Here is a 20,562-nt window from a genome sequence, read left to right as displayed (position 1 = left end):
GGCTGGAATCCCCATTCCCGGCTGGAATTCCAGGCTGGGATCCCCATTCCCGGCTGGAATTCCAGGCTGGGATCCCCATTCCCGGCTGGAATTCTGGGCTGGGATCCCCATTCCCGGCTGGAATTCTGGGCTGGGATCCCCATTCCCAGCTGGAATTCCAGGATGGAATCCCCATTCTGAGCTTTAACTCCGTGATGGAATCCCCATTCCCAGCTGGAATTCCGGGCTGGGATCCCCATTCCCAGCTGGAATTCCGGGCTGGGATCCCCATTCCCAGCTGGAATTCCGGGCTGGGATCCCCATTCCCAGGATTTCCATCCCTGTGGATGTCAGTTGGGGTGGCTTTGGCCGTGCTCCCTCCAGATCCCAAATTCCTCCTCCCTTCCCAAAATCCCAACTTCCTCCTCCTTCCCGAGGCTCCCGGGGAGCTCCTGGGATTTGGGATTCTCCCTCATTCCCGGTTTTTTCCCAGATTTACCGCGGCCATTCCAGCCTGGTGCGGACCCTGAGCGTCTCCCCCAGCGGGCAGTGGTTGGTGTCAGGTACGGATCCGCCCCCGGATCGGGAATTCCCGGGATAATCCCACGGATCCACAGCCCAGCTCCACCCGGGGCCAGCTTTGGGATCGGGGAATTTTGGGATTTCCCCTCTGGAAAATCCCAACCTCGGCTCTGGGGAGGATCCTGGGATTGGCCTCGTCCTGCGGCGCCTCTGGAAAACTCCGGAGCTTTTCCAGCTGCCCTGGGGTCCCAGCCCCATTCCCGTTATCCCGTTCCCAATCCCATTATCCCATTCCATTATCAACCCCATTTTCCCATTCCCAATCCCATTCCCATTATCCCGTTCCCAATCCCGTTATCCCATTCCCATTCCCGTTATCCCGTTCCCAATCCCGTTATCCCATTCCCATTCCCGTTATCCCGTTCCCAATCCCGTTATCCCATTCCCATTCCCGTTATCCCGTTCCCAATCCCATTATCCCATTCCCATTCCCGTTATCCCGTTCCCAATCCCGTTATCCCATTCCCATTCCCGTTATCCCGTTCCCAATCCCATTATCCCATTCCCATTCCCGTTATCCCGTTCCCAATCCCATTATCCCATTCCATTATCAACCCCATTTTCCCATTCCCAATCCCATTCCCGTTATCCCGTTCCCAATCCCGTTATCCCATTCCCATTATCCCATCCTCATTCCCATTTCCATCCCATTCCCATACCTGTTCCCATCCCATTCCCATTCCCATGATTCCATTCCCGTTATCCCTTTCTATCCCCATTTCTTTACCTTTTTTTTTCCCATTCCCATTATCCTTTTCCCATTCCCATTAATCCATTCCCATTATCCCATTCCCATTATCCCATCCCCATTCCCATTATCCCATTCCCATTATCCCATCCCCATTCCCATTATCCTATTCCCATTCCCATTCATCCATTCCCATTATCACATTCCCATTTTCTCATTCCCATTCCCATTCTCCCAATCCCATTATCCCATCCCTATTCCCATTATCCCATTCCCATTCCCATTCTCCCCTCTGCATCCTCAATCCCATTATCCCAATCCCATTCTCACTATCCCATTCCCATTCTCCCAATCCCATTATCCCAATCCCATTCTCCTATTTCCATTCTCCCAATCCCATTCTCCCATCCCCATTCTCCCATCCCCATTATCCCAATCTCATTCCCATTCTCCCAATTCCGTTATCCCAAACCCACTCTTCCATTACCATTCCCATTCTCCTAATCCCATTCCCCCATTGCCAATCCCATTCTCCCGTTCCCATTATCCCAAACCCATTCTCCCATTCCCATTCTCCCATTCCCATTCTCCCATTCCCATTCTCCCATCCCCATTCCCATTCTCCCGTCCCCATTCTCCCATCCCCATTCTCCCGTTCCCATTCTCCCATTCCCATTCTCCCGTTCCCGTTCTCCCATCCCCATTCTCCCGTCCCCATTCCCATTCTCCCGTTCCCATTCTCCCGTTCCCATTCTCCCGTCCCCATTCCCATTCTCCCATTCCCATTCTCCCGTTCCCGTTCTCCCATCCCCATTCTCCCGTCCCCATTCCCATTCTCCCGTTCCCTTTCTCCCATTCCCATTCTCCCGTCCCCGTTCCCATTCTCCCATCCCCATTCTCCCATCCCCATTCTCCCGTCCCCATTCCCATTCTCCCATTCCCGTTCTCCCATTCCCATTCTCCCGTCCCCATTCCCATTCTCCCATTCCCGTTCTCCCATCCCCATTCCCGTTCTCCTGTTCCCATTCTCCCGTTCCCGTTCTCCCGTTCCCGTTCTCCCGTCCCCATTCCCATTCTCCCGTTCCCATTCTCCCGTTCCCATTCTCCCATCCCCGTTCTCCCGTCCCCGTTCCCATTCTCCCATCCCCATTCCCATTCTCCCATTCCCATTCTCCCATTCCCATTCTCCCATTCCCATTCTCCCATTCCCATTCTCCCATCCCCGTTCTCCCGTCCCCGTTCCCATTCTCCCATCCCCATTCCCGTTCTCCCATTCCCATTCTCCCATCCCCATTCCCATTCTCCCGTTCCCGTTCTCCCATCCCCATTCCCGTTCTCCTGTTCCCATTCTCCCGTTCCTATTCTCCCATTCCCATTCTCCCATTCCCATTCTCCCGTTCCCGTTCTCCCGTTCCCATTCTCCCGTTCCCGTTCTCCCGTCCCCATTCCCGTTCTCCGGTGATCCCGCCGGCAGGCTCGGACGACGGCACGGTGCGTTTCTGGGAGGTGAGCACGGCGCGCTGCCTGCGCAGCATTCCCGTCGGATCCGTGGTCCGGAGCGTGGCCTGGAACCCCAACCCCAGCATCTGCCTGGTGGCCGTGGCCCTGTGAGTCCCCGGATCATTCCCGGATTTCCCGGGAATTCCAATCCTGGAACCCCAACCCCAGCATCTGCCTGGTGGCCGTGGCCCTGTGAGTCCCCGGATCATTCCCGGATTTCCCGGGAATCCCAATCCCAACCCCAGCATCTGCCTGGTGGCCGTGGCCCTGTGAGTCCCCGGGATCATTCCCGGATTTCCCGGGAATCCCAATCCCAACCCCAGCATCTGCCTGGTGGCCGTGGCCCTGTGAGTCCCCGGGATCATTCCCGGATTTCCTGGGAATTCCAATCCTGGAACCCCAACCCCAGCATCTGCCTGGTGGCCGTGGCCCTGTGAGTCCCCGGGATCATTCCCGGATTTCCCGGGAATTCCAATCCTGGAACCCCAACCCCAGCATCTGCCTGGTGGCCGTGGCCCTGTGAGTCCCCGGGATCATTCCCGGATTTCCCGGGAATTCCAATCCTGGAACCCCAACCCCAGCATCTGCCTGGTGGCCGTGGCCCTGTGAGTCCCCGGGATCATTCCCGGATTTCCCGGGAATCCCAACCCCTGGAACCCCAACCCCAGCATCTGCCTGGTGGCCGTGGCCCTGTGAGTCCCCGGATCATTCCCGGATTTCCCGGGAATTCCAATCCCAACCCCAGCATCTGCCTGGTGGCCGTGGCCCTGTGAGTCCCCGGGATCATTCCCGGATTTCCCGGGAATTCCAACCCCTGGAACCCCAACCCCATCACCTGCCTGGTGACTGTGTGAGTCCCCCCAGGGATAATTCCCAGGGATTATTCCCAGATATTCCTGATCCCAGATTTCCCATTCCCCAGGGAAGAGGAACTGCTGTTGGGGGGAATTCCCTGATCCCAAAGGATTCCCTGATCCCGGATTTCCCCCGATCCCGGATTCCCCTCGATCCCGGATTCCCCCCGATCCTGGATTCCCCCTGATCCCGGATTCCCCCCGATCCCAGATTCCCCCTCATCCCGGATTCCCCCTGATCCCGGATTCCCCCCTGATCCCGGATTCCCCCCAATCCCAGATTCCCCCCGATCCCAGATTCCCCCTGATCCCGGATTCCCCCCAATCCCAGATTCCCCCCGATCCCAGATTCCCCCTGATCCCGGATTCCCCCCAATCCCAGATTCCCCCCGATCCCAGATTCCCCCTGATCCCGGATTCCCCCCGATCCCGGATTCCCCCCTATCCCGGATTCCCTCTGATCCCGGATTCCCCCCGATCCCGGATTCCCCTGATCCCGGATTCCCCCTGATCCCGGATTCCCCCTGATCCCGGATTCCCCCCTATCCCGGATTTCCCCTCATCCCGGATTCCCCCGATCCCGGATTCCCCTCATCCCGGATTTCCCCCGATCCCGGATTTTCCGATCCCGGATTTTCCGCTCCCAGGGATGAGCAGGTGCTCCTGGTGAACCCGGGCCTCGGGGACCGGCTGCTGGTGGCGGCCACGGATCAGCTCCTGGATTCCTGGGAAGCTCCGGAGGAGGAGCGGATCCAGCCGGTGCGGTGGATCCCGGCCGGCCCCGAGGAGCGCGGGAAGGGGATCCGGCTGCTGGTGCAGCACGACAAGGTGGGATCGGATTCCCGGGATTGGCTGGGATCGGATTCCCGGGATTGGGTGGGATCGGCATTCCCGGGATCCGGGTGGGATCAGCATTCCCGGGATTGGGTGGGATCGGTGTTCCCGGGATTGGGTGGGATCGGCATTCCCGGGATCCGGTGGGATCGGCATTCCCGGGATCCGGTGGGATCGGCATTCCTGGGATTGGGTGGGATCGGCATTCCCGGGATCCGGATGGGATTGGCATTCCCGGGATTGGCTGGGATCGGCATTCCCGGGATCCAGCTGGGATCGGCATTCCCGGGATTGGGTGGGATCGGATTCCCGGGATTGGCTGGGATCGGCATTCCCGGGATTGGCTGGGATCGGCATTCCCGGGATTGGGTGGGATCGGCATTCCCGGGATTGGGTGGGATCGGATTCCCGGGATCCGGATGGGATCGGCATTCCCGGGATTGGGTGGGATCGGATTTCCGGGATTGGCTGGGATCGGATTCCCGGGATTGGCTGGGATCGGCATTCCCGGGATTGGCTGGGATCGGCATTCCCGGGATTGGGTGGGATCGGTGTTCCCGGGATTGGGTGGGATCGGCATTCCCGGGATTGGGTGGGATCGGATTCCCGGGATCCGGATGGGATCGGCATTCCCGGGATTGGGTGGGATCGGCATTCCCGGGATTGGCTGGGATCGGCATTCCCGGGATTGGGTGGGATCGGCATTCCCGGGATTGGCTGGGATCGGTGTTCCCGGGATTGGGTGGGATCGGCATTCCCGGGATTGGCTGGGATCGGCATTCCCGGGATCCGGATGGGATCGGCATTCCCGGGATTGGGTGGGATCGGCGTTCCCGGGATCCAGATGGGATCGGCATTCCCGAGATCCGGATGGGATCGGCATTCCCGGGATTGGGTGGGATCGGCGTTCCCGGGATTGGGTGGGATCGGATTTCCGGGATTGGCTGGGATCGGATTCCCGGGATTGGCTGGGATCGGCATTCCCGGGATTGGCTGGGATCGGCATTCCTGGGATTGGGTGGGATCGGCGTTCCCGGGATTGGGTGGGATCGGCATTCCCGGGATCCAGATGGGATCAGCGTTCCCGGGATCCAGATGGGATCGGCATTCCCGGGATTGGGTGGGATCAGCGTTCCCGGGATTGGGTGGGATCGGCATTCCCGGGATCCGGGTGGGATCAGCGTGCCCAGGATTGGGTGGGATCGGCATTCCCAGGATCCCGGTGGGATCGGCATTCCCGAGATTTGGGCTTTTGTGGATCAATCCCAGGTCCAGGATCCAGGGAAGGGCTTCGTTCCCACATCTGCAATTCCAGGAGGATCCTTGTTCCCAGCTCCACATCCCGAGGGATCCCTTCCCATTCCCGGGAATCCCGGGAAGTGCCGGAGCCTTTCCCAGCAGGGGGATCCTCCCCAGCCCCGTTTTCCGGGAACATTTCCCAGAGCCGCAGGAATTCCAACTGGGATTGGCTTCTCCCGGGAATCCTCAGCCCCTGCCCTGCTTCCCGAGGCCCCAGATCCTGGAATTCCAGCCCTTTCCAGAGGAATATTCCCAAAAATCCCAACCTGGGGCTATTCCCTTTTTCCCCATCCCTTTTTCCCATGGAGCAGATCCCAAACTCTCCCCGGATCCCCTCGATCCCGCTTTTCTCTGGGATGAGCCCCAAAGCTCCGTCAGCCGCTCCCGGGAATTCCCCCAATCCCAATCCCAATCCCATTCCCATCTCTGGACCCACCAGCCAGACCCTCACCCTCAGCCCTTCCCTGATCCCGCTGTTCCCACCTCGAGGAGCTCCAGGATGATCCAGAGGGTCGGGATCTCACCTGGATCCCATTCCTGTTCTCGTTCCCAGTCTCATTCCCATTCCCACCCCGAGGAGCTCTGGGACATTCCAGAGGGTCGGGATCTCGGGATCTCACCCGGATCCCAATCCCGATCCCATTCCCAATCCCAATCGCAATCCCAATCCCATTCCCAATCCCAATCCCATTCCCAATCCCGTTCCAGCCGGTGCTGCAGGTGACGTGGCACAGCCAGGGCGATTACTGGGCCTCGGTGGTGATCCATAGGGTCGGGATTTCGGGATCTCACCTGGATCCTGATCCTGTTTCCATTCTGATCTGGTGATGGAGGTTACATGGCCCGATCCCATTCCCAATCCCGATCCCAATCCCATTCCCAATCCCGTTCCCAGCCGGTGCTGCAGGTGACGTGGCACGGCCAGGGCCATTCCCGGGCCTCGGTGTTGATCCATAGGGTCGGGATTTTGGGATCTCACCCGGATCCCATTCCCAATCCCATTCCCAATCCCATTCCCATTCCCAATCCCGATCCCGTTCTAGCCGGTGACGCAGGTGACGTGGCACGGCCAGGGCGATTCCCGGGCCTCGGTGTTGATCCATAGGGTCGGGATTTCGGGATCTCACCCGGATCCCATTCCCATTCCCATTCCTGATCCTGTTCCAGCCGGTGACGCAGGTGACGTGGCACGGCCAGGGCGATTACTGGGCCTCGGTGGTGATCCATAGGGTTGGGATCTCGGGATCTCACCCGGATCCCAATCCCGATCCCAATCCCATTCCCAATCCCGATCCCAATCCCATTCCCAATCCCGATCCCAATCCCATTCCCAATCCCGTTCCAGCCGGTGACGCAGGTGACGTGGCACGGCAAGGGTGATTACTGGGCCTCGGTGTTGATCCATAGGGTCGGGATTTCGGGATCTCACCCGGATCCCATTCCCAATCCCATTCCCATTCCCATTCCCATTCCCAATCCCGTTCCAGCCGGTGACGCAGGTGACGTGGCACGGCAAGGGCGACTACTGGGCCTCGGTGGTGCGGAACCCCGGCGGGCGGCAGGTGCTGATCCACCAGAGCAGCCGGCGCTGGAGCCAGAATCCCTTCCGGAAGAGCCCGGGAATGATCCAGTGCGTGCGCTTCCACCCGCTCCGGCCCTACTTCCTGGTGGCGTCGCAGCGCTCCGTGCGCGTCTACAACCTCCTGCGCCAGGAGCTCACCAGGAAGCTGCAGAGCAACTGCCAGTGGATCTCCAGCATGGCCGTGCACCCCGGAGGTGCGGGAGCGCCCCGGGAGCCGCGCGGGATCCCGCGGAGCGGCCGCGCCTCTTCCATTCCCGGATTGTCTCCTCATTCCCGGATTGTCTCCCCATTCCCGGATTGTCTCCCCATTCCCGGATTGTCTCCCATTTCCATCTTGTCTTCCCATTCCCGGATTGTCTCCCCATTCCCGGATTGTCTTCCCATTCCTGGATTGTCTCCCCATTCCCAGATTGTCTCCCCATTCCCGGATTGTCTCCATATTCCGGCTTTTCTCCCCATTCCCGGCTTGTCTTCCCATTCCCATCTTTTCTCCCCATTCCCATCTTGTCTCCCCATTCCCATCTTGTCTCCCCATTCCCGGCTTTTCTCCCCATTCCCGGCTTTTCTCCCCATTCCCATCTTGTCTCCCCATTCCCAGATTGTCTCCCCATTCCCATCTTGTCTCCCCATTCCCATCTTGTCTCCCCATTCCCGGCTTTTCTCCCCATTCCCATCTTGTCTCCCATTCCCGACTTTTCTCCCCATTCCCGGCTTTTCTCCCCATTCCCATCTTGTCTCCCATTCCCGACTTTTCTCCCCATTCCCGGCTTGTCTCCCATTCCCATCTTGTCTCCCCATTCCCGGATTGTCTCCCCATTCCCATCTTGTCTCCCATTCCCGGCTTTTCTCCCCATTCCCGGCTTTTCTCCCCATTCCCAGCTTTTCTCCCCATTCCCGACTTTTCTCCCCATTCCCGGCTTTTCTCCCCATTCCCGGCTTTTCTCCCCATTCCCGGCTTGTCTCCCCATCCCGGCTTTTCTCCCCATTCCCGGCTTTTCTCCCCATTCCCGGCTTTTCTCCCCATTCCCATCTTGTCTCCCATTCCCATCTTGTCTCCCCATTCCCATCTTTTCTCCCCATTCCCGGCTTTTCTCCCCATTCCCATCTTTTCTCCCCATTCCCATCTTTTCTCCCCATTCCCGGCTTTTCTCCCCATTCCCGGCTTTTCTCCCCATTCCCATCTTGTCTCCCCATTCCCATCTTGTCTCCCATTCCCATCTTGTCTCCCATTCCCATCTTGTCTCCCATTCCCATCTTTTCTCCCCATTCCCGGCTTTTCTCCCCATCCCGGCTTTTCTCCCCAGGGGACAACGTCATCTGCGGGAGCTACGACAGCAAGCTGGCCTGGTTTGACCTGGACCTGTCCACGCGGCCCTACCGCCTGCTGCGGTGAGTTCCGCCGCTCCCGCGGCCGACCGGGATCCACCAGGATCCGCCGGGATCCACCGGGATCCACCGGGGTCATTCCCGGTGTCCCGGCTCTCCCGGGATCCATTGGGATCCACCGGGGTCATCCCGGCGGCGTTCCCGGTGTCCCGGCTCTCCCGGGATCCACCAGGATCCGCCGGGATCCTCTCGTGTCGTTCCCGGTGTCCCGGCTCTCCCAGGATCCATTGGGATCCGCCGGGATCCTCTCGGGTCGTTCCCGGTGTCCCGGCTCTCCCGGGATCCGCAAATCCCGGCTTGTCCCGGGTTTTTGTGGGGATGGGAGCCCGGTGGCCCCTCGTTAGCCCGGGTGGTTATCCTGGGTTTTCCCGGGTTGCTGTCCTGGGCTTTCCCAGGTTGTTATCCCAAATTATCCCAGGTCATTATCCCAAATTATCCCAGGTTGTCATCTGACATTATCCCAGGTTGTTATCCCAAATTTTCCCAAGTTCTTATCCCAGTTTTTCTTGGGCTGTTACCCCAGATTTTCCCAGGTTGTTCTCCCCTTTAATCCCAGGTTGTTATCCCACATTTTCCCTCGTTACCTCCCATAATCCCGTGTCATTATCCCAGTTTTTCCTGGGTGGTTATCCCAGTCTTTCCTGGGTCATTACCCATGTTTTTCCCTGTGGTCATCCTGGTTTTATTCCCGGTGGTTATCCCCATTTTCCTGGGCTGTTTTCCCATTATCCTGGGTGCTTATCCCTGTTTTCCTGGTGGTTATCCCGTTTTTCCCAGTGGTTATCCCTGTTCTTCCCAGTGGTTTTCCCAGTTTTTCCAGTGCTGATTCCCATTTTCCCAGTGTTTATCCCATTTTCCCAGGCTCTGATTCCCGTTTTTCCTGGTGTTTCCCTGGTGTTTTCCCGGCTCTGACTCCAGTTTTTCCTGGTGTTTTCCCGGTGTTTCCCCGTTTTTTTCCCGGTGTTTCCATGGGCTATGATTCCCATTTTCCCAGCTCTGACTCCGCTGTTCCCCCGCTGTTTCCCCATTTTTCCCCGTTTTTCCCCCGCTGTTTCCCCGTTTTTCCCCCATTTTCTCCCCGTTTTCCCCCCGTTTTCTCCCCGTTTTTCCCCCGCTGTTTCCCCGTTTTTCCCCATTCTTTTCCCCGTTTTTCCCCCATTGTTTCCCCGTTTTTCCCCGTTTTTCCCCCGCTGTTTCCCCATTTTCCCCCGTTGTTTCCCCGCTGTTTCCCCGTTTTTCCCCGTTCTTTTCCCCATTTTTCCCCGTTTTTCCCGCTGTTTCCCCGCTGTTTCCCCGTTGTTTCCCCGTTTTCTCCCCGCTGTTTCCCTGTTTTTCCCCCGTTTATTCCCCCGCTGTTTCCCCGTTTTTCCCCCGTTTTTCCCCCGTTTATTCCCCCGCTGTTTCCCCGCTGTTTCCCCGTTGTTTCCCCGTTTTCTCCCCGCTGTTTCCCCGTTTATTCCCCCGCTGTTTCCCCGTTTATTCCCCCGCTGTTTCCCCGTTTTCTCCCCGCTGTTTCCCCGTTTATTCCCCCGCTGTTTCCCCGTTTATTCCCCCGCTGTTTCCCCGCTGTTTCCCCGTTTTCTCCCCGCTGTTTCCCCGTTTTTCCCCCGTTTATTCCCCCATTGTTTCCCCGTTTTCTCCCCGCTGTTTCCCCGTTTATTCCCCCGCTGTTTCCCCGTTTCTCCCCGCTGTTTCCCCGTTTTCTCCCCGCTGTTTCCCCGCTGTTTCCCCGTTCTTTTCCCCGTTTTTCCCCCGTTTATTCCCCCGCTGTTTCCCTGTTTTCTCCCCGTTTATTCCCCCGTTGTTTCCCCGTTTTTCCCCCGTTGTTTCCCCGTTTTCTCCCCGCTGTTCTCCCGCTGTTTCCCCGTTTTCCCCCGTTGTTTCCCCGTTTTCTCCCCGCTGTTCTCCCGCTGTTTCCCCGTTTTCCCCCGTTGTTTCCCCGTTTTCTCCCCGCTGTTTCCCCGTTTTCCCCCGTTCTTTTCCCCGTTTTCCCGCTGTTCTCCCGGCGTTCCGGGGCTGAGCGGCGGTGTCCCGCAGGCACCACGGCCGCGCCGTGCGCGCGGTGGCGTTCCACCGGCGCTTCCCGCTCTTCGCCTCCGGCTCCGACGACGGCTCCGTCATCGTCTGCCACGGGATGGTCTACAGGTACGGAGCCGCCGGAATTCCCGCCGGGATCGCGCGTCCCTGCGCGGGAACCCCAGCCTTTCCTCGGGCATCTCTTCACGGGATCTGTGGATTCCTCTCCGGGATTCGGGGGACTCGCGGGGTTTACGGGAGTTAAAGGATTCACGGGATCTGTGGGATTTTCGGGATTTCTGGGAGTTATCGATGGGACGTACGGGGCTCATGGGATTCACGGGATTTATGGAATGAGCTCTGGGATTTATGGGATTAACAGGATTTATGGGATTCACGGGATTTACGGAATGAGCTGTGGGATTTATGGGGTTAACAGGATTTATGGGATTTATAATGAGATTTATGGGATTCACGGGATTTATGGAATGAGCTGTGGGATTTATGGGATTAACAGGATTTATGGGATTAATGGGATTTGTGGAATGAGCTGTGGGATTTATGGGGTTAACAGGATTTATGGGATTTATAATGAGATTTATGGGATTCACGGGATTTGTGGGATTTTCGGGATTTCTGGGATTTATTGATGCGACGTACGGGGTTTATGGGATTCACGGGATTTATGGAATGAGCTGTGGGATTTATGGGATTAACAGGATTTACGGGATTCATAATGAGATTTATGGGATTCACGGGATTTGTGGGATTTTCCGGATCAGATCCCTCTTTTTGGGCTCCTTGGGGTGGCAGCAGCGCTTTTGGGGAATCCCGGAATTATCTGGGATCGGATTCTTCCCACTGGGATCGGGGGGTGGGAGCAGCGTTTTTGGGGGCCCCATGGCAGGCAGAACTCCAGGAATTCCCATTCCCGTGTCAGAATTCCCATTCCCGTGTCAGAATTCCCATTCCCACTGTCAGAATTCCCATTCCCAGTGTCAGAATTCCCATTCCTGGGTCAGAATTCCCATTCCCAGTGTCAGAATTCCCATTCCCATGTCAGAATTCCCATTCCCAGTGTCAGAATTCCCATTCCCGGGTCAGAATCCCCATTCCCAATGTCAGAATTCCCATTCCCGTGTCAGAATTCCCATTCCCAGTGTCAGAATTCCCATTCCCAATGTCAGAATTCCCATTCCCACTGTCAGAATTCCCATTCCCAGTGTCAGAATTCCCATTCCCACTGTCAGAATTCCCATTCCCAGTGTCAGAATTCCCATTCCCACTGTCAGAATTCCCATTCCCAATGTCAGAATTCCCATTCCCACTGTCAGAATTCCCATTCCCAATGTCAGAATTCCCATTCCCACTGTCAGAATTCCCATTCCCAGTGTCAGAATTCCCATTCCCGTGTCAGAATTCCCATTCCCAATGTCAGAATTCCCATTCCCACTGTCAGAATTCCCATTCCCAATGTCAGAATTCCCATTCCCACTGTCAGAATTCCCATTCCCAGTGTCAGAATTCCCATTCCCGTGTCAGAATTCCCATTCCCGTGTCAGAATTCCCATTCCCGTGTCAGAATTCCCATTCCCACTGTCAGAATTCCCATTCCCAGTGTCAGAATTCCCATTCCCGTGTCAGAATTCCCATTCCCAATGTCAGAATTCCCATTCCCAGTGTCAGAATTCCCATTCCCAGTGTCAGAATCCCCATTCCCGTGTCAGAATTCCCATTCCCACTGTCAGAATTCCCATTCCCAGTGTCAGAATTCCCATTCCCACTGTCAGAATTCCCATTCCTGTGTCAGAATTCCCATTCCCAGTGTCAGAATTCCCATTCCCAATGTCAGAATTCCCATTCCCGTGTCAGAATTCCCATTCCCAGTGTCAGAATTCCCATTCCCACTGTCAGAATTCCCATTCCCACTGTCAGAATTCCCATTCCCAGTGTCAGAATTCCCATTCCCATGTCAGAATTCCCATTCCCACTGTCAGAATTCCCATTCCCAGTGTCAGAATTCCCGTTCTTGGAGTGGAGCTCCCTCTCCCAGTGTGAGGTTCCCGTTGTTCTGGGTGGGAATTCCAGTTCTGGGTGGGAATTCCCGCTCCCAGGGTCAGAATTCCTGCTCCCAGTGTGGCATTCCAATTGTTCCAGGTGGGAATTCCCGTTCTGGGTGGGAATTCCCGCTGTGGGTACGGCGTTCCTGTTGTTCTGGGTGGGAATTCCTGTTATTCTGGGTGGGAATAATTCCCGTCATTCTGGGTGGGAGTTCCAGTTCCAGGCGGGAATTCCCATTATTCCGGGCGGGAGTTCCCGTTGCTCCAGGCGGGAATTCCCGTTTTTCTGGGTGGGAGCTCCTGTAGTTCTGGGCGGGAGTTCCCGTGGTTCTGGGTGGGAATTCCGGGCGGGATTTCCCGTCGTTCCGGGTGGGAATGCCGCGGTTCCGGGTGGGAATTCCGGGCGGGAATGCCGTGTTTCCGGGTGGGCATTCCGGGCGGGAATGCCGCGGTTGCGGGTGGGAATTCCGGGTGGGAATGCCGCGGTTCCGGGTGGGAATGCCGCGGTTCCGGGTGGGAATGCCGTGGTTGCGGGTGGGAATTCCGGGCGGGAATGCCGCGGTTCCGGGCGGGAATGCCGCGGTTCCGGGTGGGAATGCCGCGGTTCCGGGTGGGAATTCCGGGCGGGAATGCCGTGTTTCCGGGTGGGCATTCCGGGCGGGAATGCCGCGGTTGCGGGTGGGAATTCCGGGTGGGAATGCCGCGGTTCCGGGCGGGAATGCCGCGGTTCTGGGTGGGAATTCCGGGTGGGAACGCCGTGTGTCCGGGTGGGAATTCCGGGCGGGAATGCCGCGGTTCCGGGCGGGAATGCCGCGGTTGCGGGTGGGAATGCCGTGTGTGTGTCCCGCAGTGACCTGCTGCAGAACGCGCTGCTGGTGCCGCTGAAGGTGCTCCGGGGCCACGCGGCGCGGCTGCAGCTCGGCGTCCTCGACGTCGCCTTCCACCCCCAGCAGCCCTGGCTCTTCTCCGCCGGCGCCGACGGCACGCTGCGCCTCTACGCCTGAGCCGGCCCCACGGATCCCGCGGATCCCACGGGATCCGCAGCGATCCGCAGGGATCCGCCGCCCGCGCCCGGCACCGCGCTCAGTAGAGGCTCCTTTTGGATGGAATTCCCGGCTCTTCCTGTCCTCAGTTTCCCCGTGTTTTGGTATTTCCATCCCACATCCCTCCATGTCCCCAGTCCCATCCCCACATTCCCAACCCCTGACATTCCCATGGGAATCTGCCAGGATCCAGAGGGATCTGCAGGGATCCAGAGGGATCCACCACCTGCAGAATTCACTGCGCTCAATAAAGGCTTTTTTTGGATGGAATTCCCGGCTCTTGGTGTCCTCAGTTTCCCCGTGTTTTGGTATTCCCATCCCACATCCCTCCATGTCCCCAGTCCCATCCCCACATTCCCTACCCCTGACATTCCCATGGGAATCTGCCGGGATCCAGCGGGATCCTGCAGAATTCACCGCGCTCAATAAAGGCTTTTTTTGGATGGAATTCCCGGCTCTTCCTGTCCTCAGTTTCCCCGTGTTTTGGTATTCCCATCCCACATCCCTCCATGTCCCCAGTCCCATCCCCACATTCCCAACCCCTGACATTCCCATGGGAATCTGCTGGGATCCAACGGGATCCAGTGGAATTCACTGCGCTCAATAAAGGCTTTTTTTGGATGGAATTCCCGGCTCTTCGTGTCCTGAATTCCCCAATATTCCCATCCCCACATTCCCTACCCCTGACATTCCCATGGGAATCTGCCGGGATCCAACGGGATCCGGAGGGATCCGGAGGGATCCGCCGCCTGCAGAATTCACCGCGCTCAATAAAGGCTTTTTTTGGATGGAATTCCCGGCTCTTCCTGTCCTCAGTTTCCCCATGTTTTGGTATTCCCATCCCACATCCCTCCATGTCCCCAGTCCCATCCCCACATTCCCTACCCCTGACATTCCCATGGGAACCTGCCGGGATCCAGCGGGATCCGGAGGGATCCAGAGGGATCCATCGCCTGCAGAATTCACCGCGCTCAATAAAGGCTTTTTTTGGATGGAATTCCCGGCTCTTCCTGTCCCGAATTCCCCAATATTCCCATTCCCACATTTCCTACCCCTGACATTCCCATGGGAATCTGCCGGGATCCAGCAGGATCCAGTGGAATTCACCGCGCTCAATAAAGGCTTTTTTTGGATGGAATTCCCGGCTCTTCCTGTCCTCAGTTTCCCCGTGTTTTGATATTCCCATCCCACATCCCTCCATGTCCCCAGTCCCATTCCCACATTCCCAACCCCTGACATTCCCATGGGAATCTGCCGGGATCCAGCAGGATCCAGTGGAATTCACCGTGCTCAATAAAGGCTTTTTTTGGATGGAATTCCCGGCTCTTCCTGTCCCGAATTCCCCAATATTCCCATTCCCACATTTCCTACCCCTGACATTCCCTGTGGGAATCTGCTGGGATCCAGCGGGATCTGGAGGGATCTGCCGCCTGCAGAATTCACCGCACTCAATAAAGGCTTTTTTTGGATGGAATTCCCAGCTCTTCGTGTCCCAAATTCCCCAAATTCACACCTGGAACCCCAAATCCAAACCTGGAATCCCAAATTCACACCTGGAACCCCAAATCCAAACCTGAGACCCCAAATCCACACCTGGGAACCCAAATCCAAACCTGGAATCCCAAATTTACACCTGGGAACCCAAATCCAAACCTGGAATCCCAAATTTACACCTGGGAACCCAAATCCACACCTGGGAACCCCAAATTCACACCTGGGAACCCAAATCCGCACGTGAAAAGCCCAGATCCATCCATGGGAATTGGGTCTGGAATGGGATCAGGAATGGGATCTGGGATGAGATTTGGGATAGGACCTGGAACAGGATCAGGAATGGGATCTGGGATGAGATTTGGGATAGGACCTGGAACAGGATCCCAGTGGAAAAGCTGGAAGTGACCAGAACAGAGGGTGAGATTCCCTGGATTTGATTGATCCCAGGAAAAGGAGCAGGACCTGGAATAGGACCTGGAAAAGGATCTGGGATGAGATTTGGGATCGGATCTGGAACCGGATCAGGGATGGGATCTGGGATGGGATCTGGACCAGGATCTGGAATGGGATCTGGGATGAGATTTGGGATAGGATCTGGAATCGGATCTGGAATTGGGTCTGGGATGGAATCTGGACCAGGATCTGGACCAGGATCTGGACCAGGATCGAATGGGATCTGGGATGAGATTTGGGATAGGATCTGGAACCGGATCTGGACTGGGATCTGGACCGGGATCTGGACCGGGATCTGGACCGGGATCTGGAATAGGACCTGGAAAAGGATCTGGGATGAGATTTGGGATCGGATCTGGAACCGGATCTGGAACCGGATCTGGAATTGGGTCTGGGATGAGATTTGGGATCGGATCTGGAACCAGATCTGGAACCGGGTCTGGACCGGGATCCCAAAGGAAAACCCGAAGGTGGGACAGAAACGGGGCAGGAGCAGCCAGGAAATTCCAAAGTTTTTCCCCCCGGATGAGAGGCCGGGAAGAACGCTGGATCCTCCCCACGGAGACACCGGTGGGATCCCCCCTCCCAAATCCCAAATCCCGAGGAATCCCAGAATTCCGGAGCGGGATCAGGAGCCAAAAGCTTTATTTAAAAATAGCTCTCTGTACAGGGGGCTCCGGGTGGGAATTTCGGGAACGGATCCCGTTTCCCACCAGGAAGCAGCGGAGGGGATGGGGGGTGGAGGGGTGGGAATGGATCCCGGATCTCGGGAAGCGGCTCCGTCGGATCCCAGCCCAAATTCCGGCCGTTTTCCCGATTTTTTTGTCCCCGTGTCTGGGAAGGCGCCGGCGTTCCCGAGGGTGAAGGTGCAGGAAGACTTTTCCCATGGATTGGGATCCCTCGGGGTATTGCTGAGCGGAGCCGGGAATTCCGGGAATTCCGGGATTCAGAGGAGGTGATTGAGGTGGCCCAGGGTCCCAGAGCTGGGAATTCCCGGGAATTCCGGGAATTCCGGGATTCAGAGGAGGTGATTGAGGTGGCCCAGGGTCCCAGAGCTGGGAATTCCCGGGAATTCCGGGAATTCCGGGATTCAGAGGAGGTGATTGAGGTGGCCCAGGGTCCCAGAGCTGGGAATTCCCGGGAATTCCGGGAATTCCGGGATTCAGAGGAGGTGATTGAGGTGGCCCAGGGTCTTGGAGCTGGGAATTCCAGGAATTTCGGGAATTCCGGGATTCAGAGGATGCGGACGAGGCGTCCCATGGTCTTGGAGCTGGGAATTCCAGGAATTTCGGGAATTTCGGGAATTCCGGGATTCAGAGGATGCGGACGAGGCGTCCCATGGTCTTGGAGCTGGGAATTCCAGGAATTTCGGGAATTCCGGGATTCAGAGGATGCGGACGAGGCGTCCCATGGTCTTGGAGCTGGGAATTCCAGGAATTTCGGGAATTCCGGGATTCAGAGGATGCGGACGAGGCGTCCCATGGTCTTGGAGCTGGGAATTCCAGGAATTTCGGGAATTCCGGGATTCAGAGGATGCGGACGAGGCGTCCCATGGTCTCGGCCGCCTTGATCCGCACGGTCGGAGCCGGATCCTTCAGCAGCAGCTGCAGGGCTGGAACGGCACAGCCGGGTCGGCATCGGGATCGGGATCGGGATCGGGATTGGGATCGGGATTGGGATCAGGATCAGGATCAGGATCGGGATCAGGATTGGAGTGGGGTCGGGATCAGGATTGGGATCGGGATCAGGATGGGGATGGGGATCAGGATCAGGATCGGGATCAGGATCGGGATCAGGATCAGGATCAGGATCGGGATCCGGATCAGGATCAGGATCGGGATCAGGATCGGGATCCGGATCAGGATCGGGATCGGGATCGGGATCCGGATCAGGATCGGGATCGGGATCAGGATCAGGATCGGGATCAGGATCAGGATCGGGATCGGGATCAGGATCGGGATCAGGATCGGGGTCAGGATCAGGATCGGGATCAGGGTCAGGATCAGGATCGGGATTGGGATCGGGATCAGGATCGGGATCAGGATTGGTGTGGGGTCAGGATCGGGATCAGGATCGGGATCGGGATCAGGATCAGGATCGGGATCGGGATCAGGATCAGGATCGGGATCAGGATCGGGATCAGGATCGGGATCGGGATCAGGATCAGGATCAGGGTCAGGATCGGGATCAGGATCGGGATCAGGATCAGGATCGGGATCAGGGTCAGGATCAGGATCAGGATCAGGATCAGGATCAGGATCGGGATCGGGATCAGGATCGGGATCGGGATCAGGGTCAGGATTGGAGTGGGGTCAGGATCAGGATCGGGATCGGGATCAGGATCGGGATCGGGATCGGGATCGGGATCAGGATCAGGATCGGGATCAGGATCGGGATCAGGATCGGGATCAGGATCGGGATCAGGATCAGGGTCAGGATCAGGATCGGGATCGGGATCAGGATCGGGATCAGGGTCAGGATCAGGATCAGGATCGGGATCGGGATCAGGATCAGGATCGGGATCAGGATCGGGATCAGGATCGGGATCAGGATCAGGATCGGGATCAGGATCGGGATCAGGATCAGGATCGGGATCAGGGTCAGGATCAGGATCGGGATCGGGATCAGGATCAGGATCAGGATCAGGATCAGGATCAGGATCAGGATCAGGATCGGGATCAGGATCGGGGTCAGGATCAGGATCGGGATCAGGGTCAGGATCAGGATCGGGATCGGGATCGGGATCGGGATCAGGATCGGGATCAGGATTGGTGTGGGGTCAGGATCGGGATCAGGATCGGGATCGGGATCAGGATCAGGATCGGGATCGGGATCAGGATCAGGATCGGGATCAGGATCGGGATCAGGATCGGGATCAGGGTCAGGATCAGGATCAGGATCAGGATCAGGATCAGGATCGGGATCAGGATCGGGATCGGGATCAGGATCAGGATCAGGGTCAGGATTGGGATTGGGATCAGGATCAGGATCAGGATCAGGATCAGGATCAGGATCAGGATTGGGATCGGGATCAGGATCAGGATCAGGATCGGGATCGGGATCAGGATCGGGATCAGGATCCCCTGGCCCAGGACACGGCACTGGAAATTCCGGGAATTCCCAGGGATTCCCACCATTTTCCCGTGGCATTCCCAATATTCCCATGGCGTTCCCAGCGGATTCCTGCTTTATTCCCATCGCATTCCCACTTTTTTCCCACTGGAATTCCGCTGCATCCCGCTGGATCAATTCCCAGCTCCAGGAGCCGCTCCAGGATTTGGGAACGGGAAAATCCCGTGGGATCCATTCCCAGTCCCAGCCCGGATTCCCAGGAAATTCCCAGTCCTGACAGATTTGCCGGATCCGGGGCAATTTTTATGGATTGTTTTCCCAAAAAAATGAGGATTTCATTCCTATCATTATCCAGGATTTCAGGACTGACAGGGAAAGATTCCGGTGGGAGAAAAGTGGGATAAAAAGGGAGGAAAATTCGGGATTTTCCCAGCTCGGCTCCTTCTTTCTCCCTGTTTGTCCCAGGATTTTTTTTTTTTTTTTTTTTTCCAGTGGGAAGAGGAAAATTTTGAATGGAATGAAATTTAAATGAAAAGCTCGGGATGAGCCAAAAAAACCAAAAATAAAGGCTTGGGATGATCCCAAAATATTCAAATAAAAGACACAGACTCATCCCAAAAAAATCTAAAATTACGGAATATTCACGATGATCCCAAATAAATCAAAAGTGAAGGCTCGGGACGATCCTAAAAACCCTAAAATTACAGGTGCGGGATGATCCCAAAAAATTAAAATTAAATGTTTGTGATGATCCCAAAAAACCCTAAAAAGAAAAGAAAAGGCTGGGGATGATCCCAGAAAAATTGAAAGGAGAAGTTTGGGATGATCCCAGAAAAATTGAAAGAAGTTTGGGATGATCCCAGAAAAATTGAAAGGAGAAGTTTGGGATGATCCCAGAAAAATTGAAAGAAGTTTGGGATGATCCCAAAAAGCCTAAAATTAAAAGGAAAGGTTCAGGATGATCCCAAAAAACTGAAAAGTAAAAGCTTGGGATGATCCCAAGAAATGACAATTTGGGAATTCGGGGCTGGATTGGGAAGGAATCCCCCGGGATTTTCCCGGCCAAACCGCTCCCAGCCCCCGTTCCCAAACCCTGGAGCGGCTCCCGGGAGCCGGGATCGCATCCAGGGAATTTTTTCCCGTTTTTTCCCTTTTTTTATCCCCCGTTCCTGGGGATTCTCCCTCACTCCCGTGGGGATCGGAGCCCAGAAATGCCCCGAATTCCGGGCGGGAATTCCGGGCGGGAATTCCGGGTGGGAATTGCGGCTGCCCCTTTGTCCCGGGCCCTGGAGCGGAGGGAAAAGCGCTTTTCCCTTTTTCGGAGCCGCTGCGGCTGCCTTGGAAAGGTCGGGAATTTTCCGGGCCCGGCTCCAGGGATGAGCTCAGCCGAGAGGAAAAATTCCCTGAAATCCAAGAGGTGACCTCAGCCCGCGGCCGCGCCCGGGAGCCGCAATTCCCAAAATCCCAAAGGAGCCATTCCGCCCTGAAAAGGGGATTTTAAATCCAAAAATGGGATTTTTTACTCCAAAAATGGGATTTTTTTACTCCAAAAATGGGATTTTTAACTCTAAAAATAGGGGTTTTTTTACTCTAAAAATGGGATTTTTTACTCTAAAAATGGGTGGTTTTTCCCTAAAAATGGGATTTTTTTCCCTAAAAATGGGTGTTTTTTCCCTAAAAATGGGAAATTTTTACCCTAAAAATGGGTTTTTTTCCCTAA

General features: G+C 56.4%; 2 protein-coding genes across 2 annotated transcripts in view; one reads left to right on the top strand and one right to left on the bottom strand.

Annotated features, from left to right (window-relative positions):
- The window catches only part of BOP1 (BOP1 ribosomal biogenesis factor), an 86,409-nt gene extending 72,316 nt beyond the window's left edge, over window positions 1–14,093 (top strand). The window contains exons 10-16 of the mRNA XM_077781671.1: window positions 473–542; window positions 2,724–2,856; window positions 4,251–4,431; window positions 7,224–7,512; window positions 8,623–8,707; window positions 10,742–10,849; window positions 13,631–14,093. Of these exons, the coding sequence (XP_077637797.1) occupies window positions 473–542; window positions 2,724–2,856; window positions 4,251–4,431; window positions 7,224–7,512; window positions 8,623–8,707; window positions 10,742–10,849; window positions 13,631–13,784 (1,020 nt within the window). The 3' untranslated portion in view covers window positions 13,785–14,093. The remainder of the gene's footprint in view (window positions 1–472; window positions 543–2,723; window positions 2,857–4,250; window positions 4,432–7,223; window positions 7,513–8,622; window positions 8,708–10,741; window positions 10,850–13,630) is intronic.
- A 2,305-nt stretch (window positions 14,094–16,398) lies between these two features.
- MROH1 (maestro heat like repeat family member 1) overlaps window positions 16,399–20,562 on the bottom strand; it is a 74,940-nt gene continuing 70,776 nt past the window's right edge. The window contains exon 40 of the mRNA XM_077781500.1: window positions 16,399–17,382. Within this exon, the coding sequence (XP_077637626.1) occupies window positions 17,297–17,382 (86 nt within the window). The 3' untranslated portion in view covers window positions 16,399–17,296. The remainder of the gene's footprint in view (window positions 17,383–20,562) is intronic.

This window comes from Lonchura striata, chromosome 1 (genome assembly GCF_046129695.1).
Source record: "Lonchura striata isolate bLonStr1 chromosome 1, bLonStr1.mat, whole genome shotgun sequence".
Taxonomy (NCBI): Eukaryota; Metazoa; Chordata; class Aves; order Passeriformes; family Estrildidae; genus Lonchura; species Lonchura striata.
Note: the sequence above shows the minus strand (reverse complement) of the source record. Positions and strands in the feature narration are given on the sequence as shown.